At 45.6% G+C, this 26,057-nt stretch overlaps 1 protein-coding gene across 1 annotated transcript; it reads right to left on the bottom strand.

Annotated features, from left to right (window-relative positions):
* Positions 1-26,057, bottom strand: KLRG2 (killer cell lectin like receptor G2). Its single transcript, XM_012518407.4, has 5 exons — positions 25,184-26,057; positions 15,210-15,311; positions 14,607-14,752; positions 2,073-2,176; positions 1-1,488 (listed from the first exon to the last, which is right to left on the bottom strand). The coding sequence occupies exons 1-5, from the start codon at positions 25,974-25,976 to the stop codon at positions 1,368-1,370; spliced, it is 1,266 nt and encodes a 421-aa protein (XP_012373861.2). The 5' UTR covers positions 25,977-26,057; the 3' UTR covers positions 1-1,367.

The raw sequence follows: 26,057 nt of genomic DNA on the forward strand, positions 1-26,057 counted from the left end.
TTAAAAACCAATTTTTATTGTGACATATTTCAGAAAATAGTTTTTTAATGTTAACCATGTTGAATATTGCTGATTTTAACTAAGTAAATACTTCTATTCAGCCAGTTCTGCTTCGAGCACTGGAGGTGGGAGGGTAAGTGGTGAGAGCTAGAACTAGGCAGAGCATAAAACACTATACACTTTGACCAAGGAAAATTCTGATGAACAGCAAATCGAGTAAAAGTGTCTGTCTCCATTTTTATACTAAAGGCTGGTGTTATAGCCAGAAATTCTCTGCAGCTACTCCCATAGAGAGATGGAATCTATTTACTCTCCCTTTGAAAGTGGGCTGGCCCTGTGATTTGTTTACATTAATAAAATGTGACACAAGTGGTAACTGCCACTTCTGAGGCTCAGCCTTAAGAAATCTAGCTTATGCCATCACTTATTCGGTATTACTCTTTTCTGGAACCCAGCTACCATGCTACGGAGAAGCCCAAGCAGACACGTGGAAAAGTCCTTCACTGAACCCCAAACACAGTGACACTGTCAGGCTGGTTGTCTCCAAAGGTGTGGAAGAAGAGCTGCCTTTAACCTCCCCCACATTTCTCCCATTTCCTTTCTCACACAGGCCCTACACTTTGCAGTACTCTTTCCTCACCGAGCTGGGAGTGACTCCTTACCTTCTACTCAAGTGACCCTGGCTTCCTGGCATCACACCAGCCCGTCAGCTCGCCCATGCAGAACCTTGTTCTCTGCCAGTCCTTTGCCAACTTTTAGGGCAGAGAAAGAAAACCTCCCTTTCCTCCAAGGTGCTGACCACTTTCCATTTGCTATTCTCCACAGAGACTGTTGGCCAGCTGTATCAGCTGTGTGTCCAGCTGTCTGGAAATGGAATTGATCACAATGATCACTGCCAAATCCCACTGCATTAAAACAAAGACTCACTTCAGTATCCACTGAGAACTCATACTGGAGTCATCTGATTGTTCATTCTTTCTTTTTCTCTATGATTGAAAAGGGAGTGTGTGTGACTTAAACAGATATGGGAGAGAATGGTAAATGGGCATTTTACTGAAGGAGAAATGGAGATTTGGAAATGCTTTTTAAAGAAAACAAACTCATTTCTAATTCACTGAACAAAACAACCTGGGAGGCTGGACACTGAAACTCGCGCTTGGACCTGAGGCCACAGAAAATCTTCTTTCCCTCAGAAGTGACCTTTCTGTGGCAGAAGTCCAGCTCCCTGGGCCCACTCCGGCAGGCCCCTTGAGTGCAGAGCAGGGAGAACCCGAAGCCGGCGTTGAGGGAAGCTGCTGCGCTCTCAGCATGGGCTTCCCTATGGGGCTGCGGGCTCCCCAACAGGCTTAGGGCAAGCCCAATCTGGATCACTTGGCTCCCTTGGCACAGAGCCAGGGTCGCAGAGCAGTGCAGTCCAAAGCCAGCAACCTGTCTTTCTCCAGGCCCCCACAGTTCAGGTCTGGGTTGTCATCCTCTTCCTCTGAGAGTCTGGGAAAAGGTGAGAGAGGAAAGAGTGAGGAGCTCAGGATAAGGTGCCTCCTTTCCTTTCCAGGCTCTACCTGTGTGCCTGTTGCCCTCTGCTGGGCCTGGGACTGCTTACATCACTGCATTCAGAGGGGCGTCTGAATGAAAGTACTGGAGCTGGAGTCACTCGGCTGTCCCTGGCTCATCAGCAGTGTGGCATAGGATGAATTACTAAACTTGGGTTACAGACCCCTTATCTGTAAAACTGGGATGACAGTCCTGCTTGGGTTGAGTTGTTCTGGGGGACCCAAACAAAGGACAGGATAGCATGGACTAAACAAAACCATGCCCCTGTGCATAGGGGTGGAGTTGGTTTCATGAGCCGAGCTCTGGGCATGGAGCAAGGAGGCTGAATTTGGGGACAAATGGGAGTGAGAGCAAGTGCCCAGGATCAAGAAGAGCATTGGGAGAAAAGGATTGGCAGAAGAGGGACAAGATTCCCAGAATTCTCTGACACCTGCTATGATGTGACTCTGGTCACATCTGGAGCCCACAGTAGTGTGTTTGGGACAGAGGGGACCTCCCACCCAGGTTCTCCAGTCACTCACAGCTGGGAGGGCAGGAGGGCCCCGTCGATCCACTGCCAGCCCTGGGGGCCTCGCCGGGCCCCCACCCAGGTATACTTGGCGACTTGGTTTTGGATTAGGAAGTCCTAAGGGGAGAAAAGCAGGCTGGTCACTTGTCTCTGGACACTGGTGCAACTCACCTGGGTCATCTGTTTATCCTGAATCTTCTGCAGGTTCTTGCTCTCCAAACCAGAGGAGTCAATCAGCTCAATCTAACTTTCCCAAATCCCAGTATTTTAAAGTTTTATTGGATGGGTACTGGTGCCAGGCACTGCTTGAAGGACTGGGAACCCAGAAATGAGAACAATCCCATCTCGGCCCTCAAAGGGAGAGAGGGAGACACTGATCATCAAAGAGATATGCATGATGACTACTGAGCGGTCCAGAGAAAAAAAGAAATTCAAGATGGGGTGAGGGAAGGGATCACCAGCAAAACTAGCAGACACAAAACAAGTTCAGGTAACAGCAAGAAGCTTAATTTGGCCAGAGGAGAGTACTGGGGGATGGGTAGGCTGCAGAGGCAGACTGGGAACAGATTGTTAACAATGTAAATGCCAACAAGAGCTTAAATTATATTCCATCAATTTAACGTAATATTCTTAAGGCCGTTAAAAAAGACAAGTATTGCAATGAGGCAGCACTATAGTGAAAGAGCTGTGGTATGTTAAGTGAAAAAGCTGAGTCAAAATTGTGATATGACTGTAATAAAAAATATGTATGCACATGGATTTGGATATGCAAAGAACAAAAAATAAAGCATGTTAGAGAGAAATTAGAAATGTATTTCTTTCAAATATTTGTCCTTGGTGTTATTTTTAACAATGAATTAAAACCAAAAGGACATCTTAACAAATCTATTTAAAACACTTTAGCTTAAAAAAAATTCAAAACATTGTAAAAGGCCCAGCATGTGGTAAGGTGGGGGACAGGGCTTCTGGCACAGACCACATCGGTTCACTCTTTCTGGGACGTAATCTGGTGCTGTGTAACAAAAGCAGTAACACCATTCCTATTGCTTTAGTGGGTGGTTTCACTTTGGGGACTAAATCCAAAAACATAAAAGGGAGAAAATGATATGCTTATCCAAAGATAGCATAGGGTTATTTATAAAGAAAAAACAGAAAGCACTCAGATGCTCAGCAATCGGAAAAGACGTAAGCAAATTATGGGATATTAACATAATGGAAAACTACAGTGCTATTAAAAATGACAAATACAGAGAAAATGTAGTTATACAAGAAAATGTAAACATGAACCCATGCCAGGTAAAAAGGGCAGCCCGCACCAGCAACTACACATGACTCAACACTACACACATCTACTCTTGTCAATGATGACTACAAGTGAAGTGGTATAAATTGAATTTTTAACATATGTTCTTTTTCTCTATAAAATTGTTTACATTTCCAAAGACAAAATCTCTATAAGAACTCTGGAAATTAAAAGGTAAGCAGTTGTGATGGTTAGGAGTGGTAGGTACCCCAGAAATACATGTTCTCAAACTTAGTCCATTCCTGCGAGTGTGAACCCATTGCAGATAGGACCTTTGGATGAGGTTGCTTCAGCTAAGGTGTGGCCCACTTCAATCAGGATGGGTCTTAATCCTATGACTGGAGTCCTTTATAAGCAGAAAGAAATTCAGAGAGAGGAAGAAAGCCACAGTAAGCAAGAAACTGAAATTCAGCAGAGCCCAGAGAAGGGAGAGGCCAAGGAGAGGCTGTCGTGGGTATAGACATGTGACAGAGGAGCCCAAGACCACGCACCGGCAGCAGCCAGCCCCAGGACCCCCAGTCTTTGGGGAGAAAGCATCGCCTTGACAATGCCTTGGTTTGGGCTTTTCCCTAACTGCAAACTGTGAGCCATTAAATTCCCACTGTTTAAACTGACCTATTGCACGGTGTTTGCTAGAGCAGCCCAGGAAACTAAAGCAGCAGTGGAGGGATGACTGCAGTCCCGTGGTGCTGCTCCTGTCAGTCCTTCAGGTCTCAGCTTAAACGTCACTCCATGGGAAGCTGCACTGTCCCCCTCCCAGGCAAGCCAAGTTCTCCTTCCTCCCCTGTGCTCCCAGGTTTTCACGGTACAGTGCATGTCGCTCTGCCTTTTACGCCCTTGCTGACTTGTCTGTTTCCAAATGAGAGGGTGTATTTGGTGGGGACTGGGGGCCTTATTCATCATCGCAATGCCAGAGCCTGAAATGAACAGATCCTAGTAGGCCAGAGCAACAAAAGCTGCCTCCCTGTGCTCACTGCCAGGAACGAACAGAGGAGCCACCAGGTAAGCACACTCACATCAGGCCAGCCCCCAAGGTGTCAGCACTGGCCAGCCAACAGCTGAGACAGTAGGCACAGACAACTTTCTGGCCAAAGGCCTTTGCCTTTTTTTTTTTTTTTTTTTAAAGATTTATTTATTTATTTAATTTCCCCCCCTCCCCTGGTTGTCTGTTCTTGGTGTCTGTTTGCTGCGTCTTGTTTCTTTGTCCGCTTCTGTTGTCGTCAGCGGCACGGGAAGTGTGGGCGGCGCCATTCCTGGGCAGGCTGCTCTTTCTTTTCACGCTGGGCGGCTCTCCTCACGGGCGCACTCCTTGCGCGTGGGGCTCCCCCACGCGGGGGACACCCTTGCGTGGCACGGCACTCCTTGCGCGCATCAGCGCTGCGCATGGCCAGCTCCACACGGGTCAAGGAGGCCCGGGGTTTGAACCGCGGACCTCCCATATGGTAGACAGACGCCCTAACCACTGGGCCAAAGTCCGTTCCCTGCCTTTTTTCTAATTCCCAAGATTGGACTGCACATAAAAATGGAGGCTGAATTTCAGTAACATAGCGGCATGGCCACTACAGAAAAGCACATGCCTGCCCTGTCCCTCACAGCTGGGGTCTGCGGATAGGGCTGGGTGAGGGCCCTTCTCAGGACAATGAGAGGGCAGAGCAGCTTGCTGCTGTGGCAGCTGATCGCTGACTCCTGCTGTCCAACACCGCCCTCCTGGGGCAACCCATAGCCTGTTCAAGTGGGAGTTGGTTTGGGAGGCATACCAGGGCTTGGTGCTCCTATCAGGGCTGAGATTGGGGCTATCACTGCAGAGAAAAGTAGAGCTTGGGGGCCAGGCAGACCCGTATTCAAATTCTGGTTCCAGGACTTGTAAATTCTATGATCTTTGGCAAGTTGCCCAATCTCTCAGAACTTCCGTGCGGTGGTCTGAGGCTGGCGTTTGCTGAGATGCTTGATATATTATGTAAAAAGCACATGACAATACCCAACAAATGTTCCCTCAGCTGTGGGTTCTCCTGGCAGTCTCTGATATATGGTATGCAATGCATCTTACCCCAGCTGCGGACACACGATTTGATGCTTACAGAACTCCAAGAGGATTCTGCCCCTTTTGTACCAGCTCCAGGCCATCCACCCCTCCCTCTCTCCCTTCCCTTTAGGGCCTCTTAGAGACAGGAGTTGATGGACTGTCCAGCTCTGCCTACTACATTCCTTTCTTCTTTTACTCAGTTTATTAACCTGTTCTTAGTGTTAGCAAAAATTATGATGTGGGAAAGGCATTGTCCGGAGAGTTATCAATGAACTCCAGGAATTACGACATCTTCTGGTAATTTATGGCTCACACTGCTCTGACGATGGTACAAGAGCTCCTGGGCCCTCCACTGCCTGAAAGTGGTGTTTCTCCAACTCTTCCCACCAATATGGGGAGGACAAATGTGATCCTTAGCACACTTTACTTGAAATCTTATATTTTACATCTTAAAATTATTTTCTATACCTTCATACCTTCCTGTTTTAGTGTTAAAATGTTTCAAATCACTTGATATTCTTAATTCTATAATGCATATTTATTCATATTTTTAACTTTTTGAAACCAAGAAGCATTTTACATTCAATGTGTACATTTAATGTAGCTGCTTTTCTAATGCACCTTGCAAAACAAAGCTCACCTATGGTGAGCAAGTCTTATGATTGATGGCATCTTAGATATTAAAGAAATATAATATGTAAACTTTCTCAGTTTTTTCTAACCTTGAGCAACCATGTCTTGGGGAACAGAGCTGTGTTTTATCCTGGGACTGAGGGTCCTCCCTGGCACCCCAGGGACCAGTTGCTACAAGGGGGTAGGTGGCCAATCTTCTTGTGCAGCCCGCACTTAGGCTGTGCCCCAGCTCCTGCACCAGCACTTACTGGAGCCACTGGTTCTGTCCTGAACTCAGGAGGATTCCAGAGCTCCAGGCTCATAGTATTAACTGCCTCGAACCAAACCTTAGCTTTAGTATTTTTACAGGTTAGGAGCTTATCCAGACTCTAATATTTTTCTGCATCTATATTTGTGTTTCAAACAGTTAATCTTACACGTTTAGTTTTCGGGGTTTTTTTTTTTTTTGAGGTTCTGGGGACTGAACCCAGGGAATTGAACATGGGAAGCAGGCGCTCAACCACTTGAGCTACATCCGCTCCCCTAGTTTTTAAAACATTCTTCATCACAAGCCAGGATTGTGACTTGGGGAGTCAAACCCAACTACCCCTTTGAGGACCCACCAGCAACAAGGCTATTTGTCCAGCCAAGACCAGGCTCATCCTGGGCTGGCCCTGTGTGGTAAGAGGCTGGAGAGCAGGGACCCTTTGTCTCCCAGGCTTCCTGCTGCCACTTGCTGGGCCTTTTGGTCCAGAGGCCTTGAACGTAACTACACAGCCTGCACTCACAATTCTAACAAGACCGGCTTGTGCCCGTCCCAGGCAGAAACCTTTACATACTCCTCCCTTCTTCCTTTCATGGGCTGCCACTCCCCTAGCACTTCCCCCAGTCATAGGGCATATTCTGTGTAGAACACTCATGAAATAAAGCTTTAAAAAAGAAAATAAAATCACTCATAATCTTGCCTCTCAGTGGTAACACTATTACAATACTGGAAATTTCCTTTTAGTCTTTTTTCTTGTGCATATGTATTTTACCATATTGGTATCAGAAACTTGATTATTTCCATTTCCCCATTTTAAAAAAAGTAAACATTTTTCCTGGTTACAAAATAAATAACCCACATTCACTGTAAAATTTTGTCTCACAGATTTTCACATAGAAAAAATGGCAAGACACAAGAAAGCCTTTCCTCTCTCTGCTGTGGGAGATGGGAGCATGGAGAGGGCCTGGACCCAAATGATGGGTATGGCTTGAATTCAGTCTTTGGGGGAGGAGGCGGTTGTCTGAGGCAGGCCACCTGGGCGCAAATCTCTTTACTCTGGGACCTGGGGTAAGTTATGCAATTTTCCTCCGTCTCAGATTCCTCATCCATAAAATAGAAAAAAAAAAACCCCAATAATAATATCTACTTTACAGGGCTGTTTGGAGATTAATGAATAAATACACATAAAGTCCGTAAAACAGTACCTGGCATACACAAATGACCTAATAATACTGGTGGTTATTATTGAGGCAGTTTGGTTTAATGGCTAAGATAAAAAACTGTGGAGTCAGATCTGCCCCAGTTCAAATCCCCACTTGGACCTTTAGTGTCTTGTCTTGGGCAAGTCACTTCAACTCTGAGCCTCCGGGTCCTCATCGGAGCTGAGAGAGCACCTGGCACAGTGCTGGCACATAGTGAGCACTTCTCACGACGCTGCCCCTGCTCAATGCCCGGCCCTGGGCCAAGCACCTGCCATTGATTCTTTCATCCAATCCTCACAGAGAGCTTATGAGGTAAGCATCGTACCCTAATTATCCCCATGTCATCGACAGGGAAATGGAGGCTCCACGAGATTAATCTGGATAAGTGGCACAACCAGGATTTGAATCCAGATGATATGATTCCAAAGCCTATGCTCCTTGCCACCGTATCCCAGAATACAGACCTGACAGTGCACATGCCAGGGTATTATACACACATGGGTATTGGGCTGGGGTGTGGAGGGTGGGTTGTAATAGAATACCAGCTAATGTGGCAGTTCTGGGAGATGTGAGAGGGAGACCTAAATTAATTCTCACCGACTCTAGGCAAACGCATCTGCCCTGGACACTTCTTGGGAGCACACACATGCAAGTTTCTAGCAGGGCCAGCACCTGGTGATATCCAGAAGCCCTGACCCAGCTGTGCTTCTGGTTTTGCCTTGTGGGCAAGCCCAGATCCTCCATGGAGGTCTGGGACCCAGAGCCATGTGGAGTGAAGCAGGGCCGCTCTTCTCTCTCCACATCTCAGTCACAGAGAGGAAGTGGGAGACTCCAGAGGGAGAGGCATACACGTACCACTGGAGGCAGCGTCACGGTGGGGAAAGGGCAACGCTGGGAAGCCGAGCGCTGCAAACTCCCCTTCATTGGCTAAGTCACTTGGCCTCTTGGGGTCACAGGATCCTTGGTCTCCTTGTCTGTGTCACACCACAACAGGGGTCTCCAAATAGCATTCTCTGAAGTGCTGGAATGCCTCAGAGCTGTTTTAGAGGCCCTGCCATTAATATATGTCTATATTTCATTTAGAAATATACTTCCACTATATGCAAAACTGTGACTCTAAATATCACACAGTACAAATTGGTATGTGTCATGTTCCAATTTCTAACACATTGATCTATGATATGCTAATTTATACTCTAAAACTGACTGAGATTTATGATAAAAGTAATCTTTTTTTGAACTTAAAGAACTTGATACATAATATATTATTGTTTATCAGTCTTGAGTATTGGGACTCCATAAATTTGTCTAAAAAAAAAAGATTTCACTGCTTTAATAATTGGAAAATTGCTGGAATGAAGGAAGAGCTGTCAGCTCACCAGACTGTCGGTGCTGACCATGTCTTCCTCCTCTGGATGCCAGCACCTAGCACAGGGTCTCCGATACTGTAAGGTTCAATGGATGCTTGTTGAGTAGAGATTCCTTCCTGCTCAAATGTGCCTAGGGGCATAGGAGACTCCTATATAATAGTCTGACAATATAAAGAGCTCCCACAAATTAACAAGAAAAATATGAACATGCTTAGCGGAAAAAAAAAATAGGGCATGATAAGTAATTCAAGAGAAGACATTCAGATATCCAACAAATGGTTTAGCCTTGCTAGAAAGAAAAGAAATGCAAACCACATCCCCCCCCCCCCATCAAACTGACAAAATATCAAAATAGAAACAAAAACAAGTGGCGGGGGGGAAGAGATCCGGCAACCCAGTATTAGTGAATATGTGGGAGAAATGGACAACTCTATACACTGCTGGTGAGAAGTGAAAGGTGTCTGTCAAGAGGGCAGTTTGGTAGTAAGTGTCCATGATTCACGATCTCTCCCCCACTAGACCACAAGTACCCTGAGAACAGGGGCCACGTCAGTTCTTATTCACCACTGTATTCTAGGATCTAGCCCAGGGTCTAGGCATATAATAGGTATCCATGAGAAATAAATGAAAAAATTAAGAACATGGATATATTTTGATCTACAATTTCTACTTTAAGGTATTTATCCTGAGGAAATAATGAGAAATACGCATAAAAATGTAAATCTAAGGGGTTTAACACATTTGTTATGGTGGCAAAAGAAAAGTGGAAGCAAAGGCAATACCTGGCAATACTACTGCTGCTAATAATAATAAAGGCTATTCTAGGGTTTACTATGTGTCAAAATGCTAGGCCATTTATGTCCATATTTTTCATTTTATTTTATTTTATTTAATCCTGAGAACAATCCTGTGAAATAGGTTTTGCTACCCTCACTTTACAGATGAGGAAACAATTAACAATTAGAGAAACAGATATAATATGGAACCATTCACTGAATATTTGTGTTGCGCTAGGCCCCAAGATAAATGGTTTACGTGTATTACCTTGCTGAATTCTTATGGTAACCGGTAAGAAATATAGTGTTATTAGCCCTATTTTTAAAGATGCATTCGTTTAGGCGAGGGGCCTGAGGACACAAGGCAGACAAGGGGCAGAGCCAGGCCGCAAGGAAGGTCTGCTCACATCTACTGCGCACCACACAGGCAGCAAAGCTGAGGTTAAATAGGCTACTTAACCATCTGTAGAAAAGCTCGTAACATCCTGAAGTGAAAAAAAGAAAAGGGAAAAAAAAAACCAAAAAACAAACAAAAAGCCAGGTTATAAAACAGCACATCCCATGTTTCTTTTAAAGGAAAAGTTAAATATATACGCCTAGAAAACAAATGGAAGCAAATATCCCAAAATACTGTTAGTGATTATCTCTAGGTGTGAAATAATGAGTAAAACTTATTTTCTTTATACATATTTTTTCTAAACTTTTCGCAATGAACACAAAACTTAATAATGAGAAAAAAGTACAGCAGTAAGAAATACCAGGGTGGGTCTGGGGGTGAGGGCACTTCCCGCCCTCGCAGGAAGGCTCCTCTTTGCTTCTGCAGGGCAGGAGGCACGTGGCACTGCTAGTGGCGGGTGTGAACTGTCCCATGCCCGTTCTCCTCTACTCTCACTTTCCTTGTTTGCCCCCGAGGTGACAAGAACAAAGAGATGAGTAGAAGTCTCAGGGAGACATGGAATATGATCATGAAAGTGGGTGAGAAGCAGAGCTGAGAATCTAAATATAAAGTGTTGGGCTACTGGCACAGACTTCAGGGCAGAGAAGGATCCTGAATCCTTCTGGAATGCATGCCCTCCCCATCGTAGGGGGGCAGAATAGCTTTGATTTCAGGACTGGGAAGGGACAGTACAAGAAAGCAAAAATCTGGGCTAATTCCACACATGCAAAAATCTTAAGTAAAATATTAACAAGTCAAATTCAGAAGTGTTTTTTGGGGGAAACAAATCATGGCTAAGTAAACTTTATCCAAAGAAGCTAAGAATAAAAAAAAACAATGTAACTCACCATAATAAGAGATTAAAGGAAGAAATAAAAAGCTATCTCAATGGATGTACAAAAAGCACTCATGAAGTTAAACTCATTCATGTTTAAAGCTCTTAATAAAATAGGAATAGAAGGGAACAACCTTAAATGATAAAAATAGAAGAAAGGGAAAAAAAGGAAACAAGGATGGGAAGAAACAATAGTATAGGAGAAATGTCAGTAAATTTTTGGAAGCTGGATGATTGTAATTGACTTAGCAGACAGCCCTGAGATAGCTCAGTGGTTATCAAGGAAGGGATAGAGGTGGAGGAAATCAAGAAACAAGCCAATTTGTATTAAGAGGTCCTAAGGGAAACGGACTTTGGCCCAGTGTTTAGGGCGTCTACCACATGGGAGGCCCTCGGTTCAAGCCCCAGGCCTCCTTGACCCGTGTGGAGCTGGCCCATGCACAGTGCTGATGCGCGCAGGGAGTGCCGTGCCACGCGGGGGTGTCCCCCGCGTAGAGGAGCCCCCACGTAGGGGAGCCCCACGCGCAAGGAGTGCACCCGTAGGGAGAGCCGCCCAGTGCGAAGGAGGGAGCAGCCTGCTGAGGAATGGCACCGCCCACACTTCCCGTGCCGCTGACGACAACAGAAGCGGACAAAGAAACAAGACGCAGCAAAAAGACACAGAAAAAACAGACAACCGGGGGAGTGGAGGGGAATTAAATAAATAAAAAAATAAATCTTAAAAAAAAAAAAAAAAAAAAAAGAGGTCCTAAAAGGCCCAGGTTCCTCTGAAAAGCAAGTTTCAGGTGTGCCTGGAAAAGGGAGGCTTGGCTGAAAGTGTATGAAAGAGGAGGTAGACACCCCCTCTCACCACCAGAGGGAATATGGGGGATCCAGAAGACCAGGCTCAGCTCAAGGCGAGTGAAGGGACTCTACTAAAAAGGGAGGGTTTAAGTGCTACATGCCTGAAGTTGAAGCCTCTTGCCCCTCATCCTTCTACTTTTGGAACGAAAGAATTTGGCATTCACTAAGAAAAACAGCTTGGTTCCTGCCTGATTTCCCTATAGCAAAGCCTCTAAAAGAGCCCAATTGATGTACTCACCTCACCCTACTACCCCCAATATAGAGCTTTCAATCTGATATTTAGTGACCTACTCTTAAATGTGACTGCTAAGCATCATGAGACACTGATGGAAATTCTCTAACATGAAAAAGAAAAAAGAAAAAAAAGAAAACAATAGCCAGGATAAAAAAGACAAAAATGGAGATAATGCAGGGAGTAGAAAATAACTTGAAAAACACTAAAATTAATACCCACAATGAGATAAGAAAAAAAAAAGTATAGCCATGAAACAAGAACAGGACACCATACAAAAGGAACATCTGAAGAACCAAAAAGAGTTCTTAAAATTGCAAAAAACAATGAGCAGGCAGACTAGGGAGCCATCTCAGGGGATGGGAGTGATTAGAAATAAGGCAACAGAAATAGAAATGAAGGGGAAAGACCCACAAATGGCATATTATTGTTAAACTTCAGAACACTGAGACAAAGATGACCTTGGAATTTTCCAGAGAAGAAAAAAATTAGTCACATACAAAGGACTGGGAAACAGAGTGAATCAAACTTCTCAATGGCAAGATTAAAAGCTGCCAGATACCATGCGCAGTGCTGATGCGCGCAAGGAGTGCCGCGCCACGCAGGGGTGTCCCCCGCATAGGGGAGCCCCATGCGCAAGGAGTGCGCCCCGTAAGGAGAGCCGCCCAGCGCGAAAGAAAGTGCAGCCTGCCCAGGAATGGCGCCGCCCACACTTCCCGTGCCACTGACAACAACAGAAGTGGACAAAGAAACAAGACGCAGCAAACAGACACAGAGAACAGACAACCGGGGGAGGGGGGAGAATTAAATAAATAAATAAATCTTAAAAAATAAATAAATAAAATAAAGCTGCCATATAATGGAGCAAGGCCTGCACAATTCTAGGGGAGGAGGTGGTGGGGAAACTTGTTTCATAACCTAGAATTCCAAGCTATCAATCAAGCGAGAGGGTAAAATAAAACTTGAAAAACATGAAAACATGAAAACCATCAAGAAATTCATTTCTCACATACTTTTCTTCAGGAAGTTTAGAAAGAATGTGTTTCACCAAGAAAAGGATATAAACTAAGAAAAATAAAGACCTGGGACCTAGGAAACAGGTGATCTGAAATGGAAAAGAGGTAAAAAGAATAATAAAGCTGCAGATAAACATAAATTCCAAGACAAAAGATGTATAGCAAGCCTAGGGAGCACCAGTCCAGACTGGAACAAAGAACAAAGACTCCAAGGCTCTCTCCCCGAGTTTCACTGAACTTCTCCAATATTTTTTTGAAAGGCTCATGCTGCCTTACCCACCAGTGTTATAACATACTATATTCTTACTAGGATGCTCTTCCCTTCCCAGTTAATTCCTACTTATATTTCATTTCAATTTAAATGGCACTTCCCAAGGGAAGCCTTCCTTGTCCTTCTGGTCATGTCCTCCTGTCACTTACTCTCATAGCAGCACTGTGTACCCTTCTTTCATAGCACAGATCGGTATAGTAATTAGAAAGCTATACCTAAGATTTCTTGATTAATATCTGCTGCACTTACTATCTTAGCTTTGTGAAGTGGAGATTGTGTTGTCCTGGCTCATCTTTGAATCCCCAGTGCCAAATATACAGTAGATGCTCTTTAAATATTTATTAAAGAACTGAATCAAAGAATGCTGCATTTTCATGCATAACAGAACAACCGAAAAAAAATTCTGGGCATCTGCCCATCAGTTAAGATTATTCCAAGGACTAGATCCAGTTTATAGGTCTTTTTTTGTAGCCACTCACAAACCCCACCGTGATGAACAAGATTACTGTTCAGCAAATATTCATTCCCCTCTTTCTGTCCCATTTGATGTTGGGATTGGCCAATGAAATGTTAGCAGACATGGCATGAGTACAGATCTTAAATGGTACTTGAGTTTGGTTTGGTTCTTGCATTTCTGCCATTTTCCTTTTTTCTGCTCATTGCTCACTGTTTGTTTGGTTTTTTTTCTTTAGGAGGCACTGGGAACTGAACCCAGGAACTCCCATGTGTGAGGCTGGCACTCAACTGCTTGTGCTATATCTACTCCCCTGCCATTTTCCTTTTGAACAACTTCTCTCTAGTAGATGGGTGAGAGACTCATAGAGCAGAGATAAACCAAATCCCTCAGCCTTAAGCCAAGACCAGCCTATCTGCAGCCTGAAGCTTAGCTGTCCAGCCAAACCTAGCCGAGATCAGCCTTGAACAGTTGGCCCACAGACCAAAAATCAAGAAATAAGTAAATGTTGTCTGAAGTCACTGAGTTTTGGCATGGTTCGTTACTCAGCATTATTGTAGCAATAACTAATATGCCCACTAAATATAATCTTTTTCCACACTACTTCCCAGAGAGTACACATGTATCTCCCCCATCCGACCTGGGCCAGTACACCCTGGGCCTCGAGGTGTAGAATGTAAGCATCTCTGCTCCAGCCTTCTCAGCTCTGTTTCTACTACATATAATGAAAAATAATAATAAATAAATAAATTGAATACCTTAGAGATGTGACTTCTGGTCTCCCTGTAGTTACTTTATTTCTCTGGGCCCTGGTGACTTTTTCTATAATGTACAGCTGGACTGAATCTTTGAGATTCCTTCCAGTGCGAGGACTCTGTGATGATATCTACAGACCCCGTCCCTTCTCACCTGGGTGTGGCTCAGCAGGGCCAGCGTAGCATGGTGGGCTGAACAGAAAGCCTGGCTGGCCTCCCAGGTTTGAGCTTCCACAGAAAGGTAGTAACAGTATTCCTCGGACCACATCCAGCCCTGGGGGCATGGCTGGCACCCGCCCCCTGCAAGCACAGAGACCACTAATGAGCTGCAGGGTAGACAGTAAAAAGCTAAACACATGTATATGGAAAAAAACAAACAAAACAAAACGAAAAAACAAAATATGGCCACTTTGAATGAGGGGACAGATCTGGAGGGATGGAACCGGCCAGTGCGGGAGCGGAAGGGGTAAGCAGGACCCCAGGAAAACTGTACAGTATCGCAGTGCACAAAGTTTTCCTAAGTGGGGGCTGGAACCCAACTAGTTGTTAGGCCTAGGTGGGTCCGGTGGGAGGAAGGAGCTCCATTTTCTTTGCAAAAAAGTACTCTTTGCTTGACAAATTCTTCACGCTAAACAAGTATCTTCATGCTACATCTACCTAGTGGGGATGCTTTTTTTCCTAATTCTCCCAAAGGTGCTATAAAGGCTAGAGACAGTGCTGGGGGGCGGAGGGGGGGGCAGCAGAACGGAGCACATACCTACTCTAGAGGCCAGGACGACAACGGTGACTGTGGACACTGCCAGGAGAATCGCCATAACTGCCAGGGCCCAGCGCAGGGACTTCATGTACATGGGCAGTCCTGTGGGGGACCCAGAGAGGTAGACAGGTTAGGAAACCACCCACCTGCACCCAGCTCTGAACCGCGCAGGCTCATTTCACCAGGCATCACACCCACTTCAGCCCATGACACCAGGAAAAACCATTTGATTAAGGTTAGAATTTTGTATTTGGGAGAAAGATGCTAAATGTTCCACTTCTTAAATAATTAGATATAAAATTCAATTCAAGAAAGAGAAGGAATAATGGGCAAACACTCATTCACTGAGCATTAGGCCAGGGTACAAATGCCATTTGGAAGAGCGCAAGGCCCATGCACCTCAGGAGCTAACAGGATAGTCCAGGACACCAGGAGATAAAAGCTTCCAAACAGAAGAAAACGAGGACGAGTTCTGGAGTTCAACAGGCATATATATTCAAGTCTTGACTCCACAGGACTCCCAGGTAATCTTGATTTTTTCATCGTAAAATCGAAAACACACCTGTCTCTTCAGTCTCCCCAGGTCACCGACTGCGATGAATGGAGCTCTGTACACGGGAGGCTCTGCAGGTGCTCCAGCACTACATGAGGGTGAGTGGGCAGCAGTGCAGCTGCCGCCTCAAGGACCACGGTGGCTGGACTGAGCTACAGAGATGGGGCAACCCAGGAGGCAGGAAGGGCATGCGCGACGGCCCCAGGATAGAGCATATGGAAACTCCACATCCTGCCCTGGGGCTGGAGGAACCAAGGAAGCGAGAGGGTAGAGCTTGGAGAATATTGTGATTAATAATCGAAGAAAATGTGGCATTGGTGTGGAGAAAGTGGCCATGGTGGTTGCTGGGGGTAGGGAATGGGAGGAAGAGATGTGATGTGGGCATTTTTGGGACTTGGAGTTATCCTGGGTGGTGCTGTGGGGACAGTTACTGGACATTGTATGTCCTCCCATGGCCCACTGGGTGGACTGTGGGAGAGTGTGGGCTATGATGTGGATCATTGACCATGAGGTGCAGCGGTGCTCAGAGATGTATTCACCAAGTGCAATGAATGTCTCATGATGATGGAGGAGGTTGTTGTTATGGGGGGAGGAGAGGGGTGAAGAGGGTGGGGGATATATGGGGACCTCATATTTTTTTAATGTAACATTGGAAAAATAAAAAAGTGAAGGCAAAAAAAAAAAATGTTAGGGGAAAAAAGAAGGAAATGATTTCAACAGCTTAACCACTGCCATTGACAGTTACAAACAGCTTTCAACCTGGACCCACACGCCCATTTGATGTATCCACATTCTCTTGAATCTGATCAAAACAGAAGTGTGAAATCAGTTACAGTAGAAGAACTCTTCTCTGCCTGGCACCTTGCTGCAAGGGGTCCTAGAGTCCACCCGTATCTTGGGGATAAGGGTGGAGAATGTGTTACAAGAATTCAGCCATCATATCTGCCAATGCCTGAAAGAGCAGAGGTAATCCTGTAGCAATATTTCATAATTTTAAAAGACTAATTCCATAAACATATTAGTTTATTATAATACCTACATATAAGTACATACATTTATATATGTACACACACATATACAAAGAAAGACACAGAGAATAAATTTCCAAGGTTTTTAATGAAACACATTTCCAGTCATAATACAACTTTAAAAGCATAGGCACTTTTGAAATCCCCATTTCTTCATTTGTATTAGAGAAAACACCCAATTCAAAGATTGGAAAAGGAAGCATGTTATGCTGATATAAGAAAAGTCAACATTCCATCCTTGACCTTTGAGGAGTGTTTGTTTTAACTATATTAGTTGGTTCAAAAAGGGATTTGACCCAAATGTCCATCAGTTCATGAATGGATAAATAAAATGTGGTATATCCATACAATGGAATAGCATTCGCCCATAATAATGCTATAATATGAATGAACCCTGAAAACAGTATGCCAAGTGAAAGAAGCCAATCACAAAAGACCACCTATAGGATGCCATTTATATGAAATGTCCAGAATAGGCAAATCTATAGAGACAGATAGATTACTGGCTGCTTGGGGATGGAGAGGATAGCGGGCTGGGGAGTGACAGATAAAGGGTATGGGGGTTCTTTTTGGTGTGATGGAAGTATTCTAAAATTGATTGTGGTAATGGCTGCACAACTCTGAAATACTAAAAAACCACTGAATTGTACACTTTAAATGGGTGAATTTTATGGTATGTGAATTATATATTTATAAAGCTGTTACAAAAATAAAAGGGGGGTTGAAAATCCTTGGAATAAAAGGCACATGTAAATTGAGAGTCTTAAAATAAAAGCAAAAGAAAAGAGCCTGGAAAAGAAAAGGGAAATAAATTTGCCAATCGCTTAGGTGAACAGGAAATATAGCTCTGATCTTTTTAGGAAACTAGCAGTAAAGAAATATGATAGGTTACAACTTGTCACCCACCTACACTCAGTGCTCCCACGAGGAGGACCTGCCAGTTGCTGAACAGGGAAATGGACCTCAGTGGATTGGCCTGGCCTCCCTGATTTCCAGCAATCAAAGAGGAAGTTCCCACCTCCTCCTTTTAAAAAGCAAAGGTGAATTTTAATTATACACAAATACATTTTCCTTATAAGAAGAAACTACAGATGAAGCTAAATTCCCCTTAACCAGTCTTCTCCTTGTCCCCTCAATCCTGGACCTTCTCTTATTTAAATCTAAATTCTCGCAGTGCATTCAAACTCTGTGACGCTAACGTCACCCTAAAACCAAAGCCAGAAAAAGATACTACGAGAAGAGAAAGTTACAAACCAATTTCCTTGATGAATACAGACGCAAAAATCTTCAGCAAGGGAAACGGATGTGGGTCAACCAATTCGGCTCCCATCTACCATATAGGAGGTTCAGGGTTGATGCCCAGGGTCTCCTGGTGAGGGCAAGCTGGCCCACACAGAGCGCTGGCCCATATGGGAATGTGGCCCCGTGCAGGAGTGCCACCCTGCCTGGGAATGCCACCCCACATGGGAAAGCTGCCCCACGCAGGAGTGCCAGCCGACACGGAGAGCTGGTGTAGTAAGATGACACAACAAGAGACATAGAGGAGAGAAAATAAGAAGACATAGCAAAACAGCGAGTTGAGGTGGTGCAAGGGAGTAATCGCCTCTCTCCCACTCCAGAAGGTCTCAGGATCGGTTCCTGGAACTGCCTAATGAGAATACAAGCAGACACACACAACACACAGTAAATGGGCATAGAGAGGAGACAATGGGGAAACAGGAGGAACAGGGTGGGGGCAGAAATAAATAAAATAAATCTTAAAAAAAAAAAAACCTCAACAAAATACTTGCAAACTGAATTCAAAAGAACATTGAAAGAAATGGAATCGGACTTGGCCCAGTGGTTAGGGCGTCCGGCTACCACATGAGAGGTCCGCGGTTCAAATCCTGGGCCTCCTTGACCTGTGTGCAGCTGGCCCATGCACAGTGCTGATGTGTGCAAGAAGTGCTGTGCCATGCAGGGGTGTCCCCCACGTAGGGGAGCCCCATGCGCAAGGAGTGCGCCCCATAAGGAGAGCTGCCCAGCACGAAAGAGAGTGCAGCCTGCCCAGGAATGGTGACGCACACATGGAGAGCTGACACAACAAGATGATGCAACAAAAAGAAACACAGATTCCCGTGCTGCTGACAACAACAGAAGCAGACAAAAGAAGACGATGCAGCAAATAGACACAGAGAACAGACAACGGGGGCGGGGGGAGGGTAAGGGGAGAGAAATAAATAAATCTTTAAAAAAAAAAAAAGAACATTAAAAGAATTATATACCACAGTCAAGTGGGTTTTATCTCAGGTATGCAAGGGTTTTGGCAAAAGAGTATCAATTAGCGTAAGAAAATACAATAATAGATTGAAGAAGAAAAACCACATGATCCTCTTGATTGATGCAAAAAAGACATCTGACAAAATACAGCATCCTTTCTTAATAAAAACACTCCAAAAGACAGAAATAGAAGGAAGCTTTCTCAACATGATAAAGTGCATATATGAAAACCCCACAGCTCTCATTGTACTCAACAGGGAAAAACTAAAAGCTTTCCTGCTGAAATCAGGAACAAGATAAGGATGCCCACTGTCACCACTGTTATTCAATACTGTGCTAGAATTTTTAACTAGAGCAATTAGGAAAGAAAAAGAAATAAAAGGCAACCAAATAGGTAAGGAAGACCTAAAACTTTTGCTAAACTTTTGCTGATGATATGACCCAATACCTAGAAGATCCCAAAAAACTACAACAAAGCTATTAGAACTAATAAATGAGTTCAGCAAAGTGGAAGGATACAAGATTAATATGCAAAAATCAGTGACATGTCTATAATGATAAGCAATCTGAGGAGGAAGTCAGAAAAAAAATTCCAGTTATTATATTGAATAAAAGAATCAAATATTTAGGAATAAACTTAACCAAGAACATGAAGGACCTGTATTCAGAAAACCACAAAATGTTGCTAAAAGAAACAGAGAAGACCTAAATAAATGGAAGGACATTCCATGTTCATGGATTGGAAGATTAAATATCATTAAGATATCACTCCTACACAAATTGATTTACATATTTAAAGCAATCCCAATTAAAATCCCAAAAGCCTTTTTGCAGAAATGGAAAAGACAATTATCAAATTTATTTGGAAGGGTAAGGGGCCCCAAATAGCCAAAAATGTCTTAAAAAGAAGAATGAAGTTAGAGGATTCTCACTTACTGACTTTAAAGCATATTACTTAATTATAATGGTAAAAACAACATGGGGTACTAGCATAAAGATAGACATGTTGACCAATGGAACCAAATCGTGAACTCAGAAATAGACCCTCACATCTATGGTCAAGAAATTTTTGACAATGCTGTTAAGTCCACCCAACTGGGCCAGAACAGCTTATTCAACAAATGGTGCTGGGAGAACTGGATAGCAATATTCAAAAGAAAGAAAGAGGATTTCTTTGTCACACCTTATACAAAAATTTAACTCAAAATGGGTCAAGGACCTAAGTATAAAAGCTACAACCATAAAAATCCTAGAAGAAAATGTAGGGAAACATCTTCAAGATTTTGTAGGAGGTAGTAATATCTTAAACCTTATACCCAAAGCAGAAGCAATAAAAGAAAAAATAGATAAATGTTATAAAAAGAGATCATACAACACCAATAGAAGGACAAGCAACCCAATTTTAAAATTTGCAAAAGACTTGAATAGACAGTCTTCAAAAAGGAAATACAAATGGCCAAAAAGCACATGAAAAAACGTTCAACATCACTAGCCATTACCGAAATGCAGAGCAAAAGTACAATGAGATATCATCTCACACCTTATAGAATGGCCATTATTTATAGAAAACTACAAGCGCTGTTGAGGATGTGGAGAAATAGGTATACTCCCTCACTGTTGGTGAGAATGTAGGATGGTGTAGTCTCTGTGGAAAACTGTTTGGCAGTATCTCAAGAAGTTGAATATAGAACTGTCGTATAACCCAACAATCCCATTACTAAAAATATATTCAGAAAAATTGTAAGGACGCAAATTGACATTTGCACACCAATGTTCATAGCATCATTATTTACAATTGCTAAAATATGGAACTAGGGAAGCTGATGTGGCTCAAGCAGCTGGGCTCCTGCCTACCACACGGGAGGTACCAGATTCAGTTCCCAGTGCCTCCTAGAAAGAAGAGCAAGACAGCAAGCTGGCACAACAAGATGAAGCAGTGAGACAATGCAACCAAGAGACACAGTGAGGAAACACAATGAGAAACACAACAAACAGGAAGCAGAGGTGGCTCAAGTGATTGGGCACCTCCCTCTCACATGGGAGGTCCCAAGTTTGGTTACTGGTACCTCCTAAAAAAGAAGATGAGCAGACAGTGAGCACAAACAATGGGGGGGGGATAAATAAATTTTTTTAAAAAGATACATTAAAAAATAATATGGAACCAGCCTGAGTGTCCACCAACAGATGAATGGATAAACAAAATGTTGTATATACATACATTAGAATACTATTCAGGTGTAAGAAGAAATGAAATTGGATGCATATAACAACATGGATGAACAATGGCAAAGAATTTATTATATCAATTCTAAGAGACAACAATAAGGGGTTTAAGAGGATAAGGGATTTTTCCTTTTAGAGTTATGAAAACATTCTAAAATTGACTGAGGTGATGACAGTACAACTCTGTGATGAAAATGAGAGCCACTGAGTGTACACTCTGAATGAACTGTACAAAGCATGAGACTGTATTACACAGGCAATCCAGTGGTGGAAAACGGACTGTGGTTAACAGAATATGAGAATGCTCACTCATGAATTCTAACAAATATATCATACAGGATGTTAATAACCTGGTGGGTTGGGGGAAAATATACCAAATGTAAGACATGGGCTATAGTTAATAGAAATATCCCCCCCCGCCCCGCCCCGATATGGCTCCCACATCTGTGTCTGTTTGCTCTGTTTTTTTGCTCTTGTGTGTGCTTATGGTCTGCTCGTTATTTTGCTCATTGTCTACTCGTATTTTGCTCATTGTCTGTTTATGTCTGTGTTTGTTTTTTCTTTAAGAGGCACCAGGGACCTCCCATGAGGGAGGTGGGCACTCAACTGCTTAAGCCACATCCCTTCCCAGTATTAACATTCTGACAACCCACTTTCATGGTTTGTAACAAATGTTTCACAACAATGCGTGGTGGTGGTGGGGTGATATATGGGAGCCCTATATGATGATATGCATGTTTGTTTTGTAAGTTCACAACTTTAACTATATACTTACTGCTTACCTATGTGCATGTATGAATTACATACGTCAATAAAATTTTATTTTAAAAAACCCTAACTCCCTTTGGAGTTCCTATACTACCCCACCTTCTCCAAAAGATCCCTTTATCCCTGCAGCTTCTGCATTTATTCTCAATTCCAGTTCTCATTGCCTGTTCCCCTATTTGCTACACCCCAGACAGCCTTATGCTTTTGCTTTATGAATTTTTTCTCCCAATGAAAACTCCTGGAGGGCAGGGACCAGGAAAGATAGTTCTCCTTAACCTCCCCAACATCTTGGCTGATGTACTCTACACTCAGGTGCTCAAGAGGCACTGGTGGACTAGACAACTATCAAGATCAATATATTTCTCCCTCTTTCCTGGGTGAAGGCTCAGGAATCAGAATTGTTACATGTACTCATACTCTGAGAAGTCTGGGGCCATTCATTCAGTAATTATTTATAAAGTACTGATGAGCTGGGTTTTGGAGATTCAGTGAAAGTCAAGACTGCCATCTTCCCAGCACCCAAGAAGCTCAGAATCCAGGGGAGGATTCATACAAAGAGGCAACTATAACACGTGAGAGGAATGCTGCAATGGGGAACCACAGGGGCAAAAAAATCATGGAAGAGGATCACCTTGGAGAAGAGGAGACTTCCTAGAGGAAGTGAAATCTAAACCAAGGGCTGGGGCAGAAATATTCTGTATCTGAGGATCCAGCTGTTCCCCCAGTTCTGGCTTTCTGCAAACCACTGCTCTCCTGTTGGCTGTCTGTTGCTGTGCAACATGGTGCTGGCTTATTGCAGCCATTAAGAACTTTCTCTGAGTCCTGGTCCCTCAATTTAAGGCTGTAGCTCCTTTGGGCATCAGGGAAAAGACAAAGCAGCAATATTCCCAATCCTCTTCACACTTCTTTCTCTTAGGTTCATGAGGAAGGGACTGGAAAGCTGCTAGGTTATGGCATCACCATGTGGTAACCAGCATCAAACCTTGCCTGACCCAGATGAAGGACACCCACCACAGGCAGAAACCATTCAGCAAATCCCTGGTCCAAGCAGCATCCCTCAGATCAAACCTCAGCCCTCTTCTAGGAAACCCAGGTTCTTTAACCCACATGTCCCAGTAAGCAGAATGAGAGCACCAAGTATGAGGATCCACCTTGCTGCATTTCCTGTCTTAAATTCCCCTCTCTCAACCATTCTTCTTCACACCCTGGCCAGAGCACTACTTCAGTGTGGTGAAATTCCTAATCACCCAACCCCAAATTCTGCATCTCACCTGAAACCTCAAACATTTCACACTGCTGACACATTATTCTAGAAACTCTCCCTTTTCTCCTCCTTAGCCTCCTGATTTTCCTCCTCCCATCCACATTTTTTTTTTCCAGTGTTTCTGGCTAGCTCCTTTTCCTCCTCCTTTAAATGACATCTTTCCCTGTAATCCCCAAAGGCACCTTCTTGCTTATTTCTCCCAAACCTCCTCTTGCCATATTCTCCATCTTGGAATGATACCACAATCCATCATGCCAGAAATACAGGAGTCACCCCCACACTCCCCTTCAGCTCCCCTTCATCTCTTCAGTGACCCAGCCTAGTAATTCCACCTCCTGAACCCTCCCTCCTACCTCAGCCATAGAGCAGGCCTTCATCTTCTCTTGCTTGAACTACTGCTGGTCTCCCCTCCTTCAGTCTCGTGTCTGTCCCATCTTTCTAAAATAAAAAACCAACCATATCACCTCCCCACTGGCTCCTCACTTCCTTATTTTTGAAGAATCTGATATAAAATTTTTTTTTAAAAAAGCTATAGACCTATTATGGAAGGCAAAATAATGCCAGCCCCCCCCCCCAAAAAAAAAGATGTCCATGTCTTAATTCCTATAACCTGTGTGCAGTTTACATGGCAAAGGGCAATTAAGGTTGCTAATCAATCGATCTTAAAATGGGGAGATCACCCCGGATCATCTGGCTGGGCCCTAGGTAATCCCAAGGCCCCGTACAAGTGAAAAGAGGCAGGGGAGCAGAGCGACTCAGCTGGACACTGCTGGCTGTGAAGGCAGAACAGGGGCTATGAGCTAAGTAGTGTGGTGGCTTCTAGAGTCTGGAAAAGGCAAAGATACGGATTTTCCCTGAGGGCCTCCATAAAGAAACACAGCCCTGGCAACAACTTGATTTTAGCCCTCTTGAGACTCGTGTCAGACTGCTGACCCACAGAACTATCAGATAATTTATTTATGTCATTTTAAGTCATTAAGTACTAAGTGTGCAATAATTTGTTACAGCGGCAATAAAAAACTAATATACATATTGTGCAGAAAACTGTGTCCACATCTAAAACTGCAAAAGTTCCTGAGTGATTAGAGCCCCTGAACTCCACTCAGGTCTAAAAAACCATCGCACAGAGGCCCTTGGGATTTGGTGCTGCTCCAGCTGGCCTGTCCCACATCTCAGTGAACCGAGCCTTTGACAGTTTGCCTGCTGGCGGGGCTCCTGCCCCTCCTGGCCTCAGTTCTGCCTCCCCCCCCCCCGCCCTCCCGCCCCTGGTCTCTCCACCTAGAAGGGGCCTCTACCACCCCTGCACTTCTGCTCACCTCACAAGGCTTAGCTCCAGGAAGTTTTCCTATGTTCCCAGGTTCACCAACCACTCCCTCCCGGTTCCTTGTCCAATACTGTTCACATCTTTTTCAGACTTTTTCTTCTTCCATATTCCCCCAAACACACGCACACGCACACGCGCGCACCTGTCTACTGTCCGGCTCAGCGTCCTCACACAGTATCTGACTGGATGCGTGTCTGGGGCCGACTGCTTCTCCGTCCAGTGGGGGGAAAAGACGGAGCCCGCAAGAGGTCGGGCCTTGGCCGCGGCCCCCGCCAGCCTAAAACCCCGAGTACGAGGTCGGAGTTCCCGCCCGGGCTCGGCCGCCACCGTCACGGGGTCCTGACCGACCTCACCTCGTCTGGAATTCCTTCCCTCGCTACCTCTCAAAGACGCCGTGAACACCAAGAGCGAAGGTGCAAGCTCTCTGAAAACGTGACCGGTGGGGTCTGCTTTCTTACCCCGCAGGCAATAGGAATTTCGTAGACCAGGGCTGCTGCGGGCCCAGCCCGGGAGGCCGCGGGTGCGTGCGGCGCCCCCGCGCCGGGCTTCACTCACCTGGGAGCTCTATCGCCCGGGGCAGCTTCCTCTCGCCGTCCGTCTCGGCGCGGGGCAGCAGCGCGGCGCTCTCCTTCTCCAGCCGCATTTCCTGGCAGCGGCAGCGGCAGCGGCAGCGGCGCGCGGGGGAGCCCGGGGAGCCCGGGGAGCCCGGGGAGCCCGCGCGCCCCTCGGCCCCGCACTCGGCCCAGGCGGCGGCGCCGGGCGCGTCGCGGCCCCACGTGCTGCCCGGGGACGGGGTCCACGACAGGAGCGGGCGCGAGGAGGAGGCGTGGCGGGGGAGCGCCGGGGACTCGGGCACCCGCACGGTGAGGAAGCGCGTGGAGGGCGCGGGCGAGGGCGAGCGGCTGCCGCCGGCCGCGCCCACGGGCTTCACGCGCACGTCCACCTGCAGCTCCATGGGCGCCCAGGCGCCTGCTGCCGGCTCGCCCGCCGCGCCCGCGGGCACCGGCTCGGCCCCCGACGCCTCGCAGTCCCGGGCCCGCCCGGGCGCAGCGGGGCCGGGCGACGGCGGCTCGGGGCTGTGGGACCCCTGGCGGCGGAAGGCGCCGTAGCCCAGGCTGGGCGGCGGCACCCGCAGGAGCGCGGGGCGTGCGGGGGCCCGCGGCGTCTCGGCCGCCGCCTCCTTCGCGGCCCGGCCCGGGCTCGGGCTGCTTTCCGGACTCCCTGGCCCGCGCGTCTCCTCCGCGGGGACCTCCGGCTGCCCCTGCCCTGGGTCCCGGCTTTCCAGCGGCTCCATTGGGAACTCGGTCCCCGCTCGGTCCCCTCCCGAAGCTGCCGGGGCCGACTCCATCACACTCGCTGAGCGCTGGGTAGGTGCGGGGTTCACCTGGGCCCGGCTAGGGCGCAGCCTCGTAAGGTGTAGCCGAGTCGC

The sequence above is a fragment of the Dasypus novemcinctus genome, chromosome 5 (genome assembly GCF_030445035.2).
Source record: "Dasypus novemcinctus isolate mDasNov1 chromosome 5, mDasNov1.1.hap2, whole genome shotgun sequence".
Lineage (NCBI taxonomy): Eukaryota > Metazoa > Chordata > Mammalia > Cingulata > Dasypodidae > Dasypus > Dasypus novemcinctus.

Coding starts and splice junctions, on each gene's coding strand:
- KLRG2 (XM_012518407.4), bottom strand. CDS start 25,976: ATGGAGTCGGCCCCGGCAGCTTCGGGAGGGGACCGAGCGGGGACCGAG. Junction 14,753..15,209: donor CGTCCTGGCCTCTAGAGTAG/GTATGTGCTCCG, acceptor CTGTGCTTGCAG/GGGGCGGGTGCCAGCCATGC. Junction 1,489..2,072: donor GCCCTCCTGCCCTCCCAGCT/GTGAGTGACTGG, acceptor ACCTTTTCCCAG/ACTCTCAGAGGAAGAGGATG.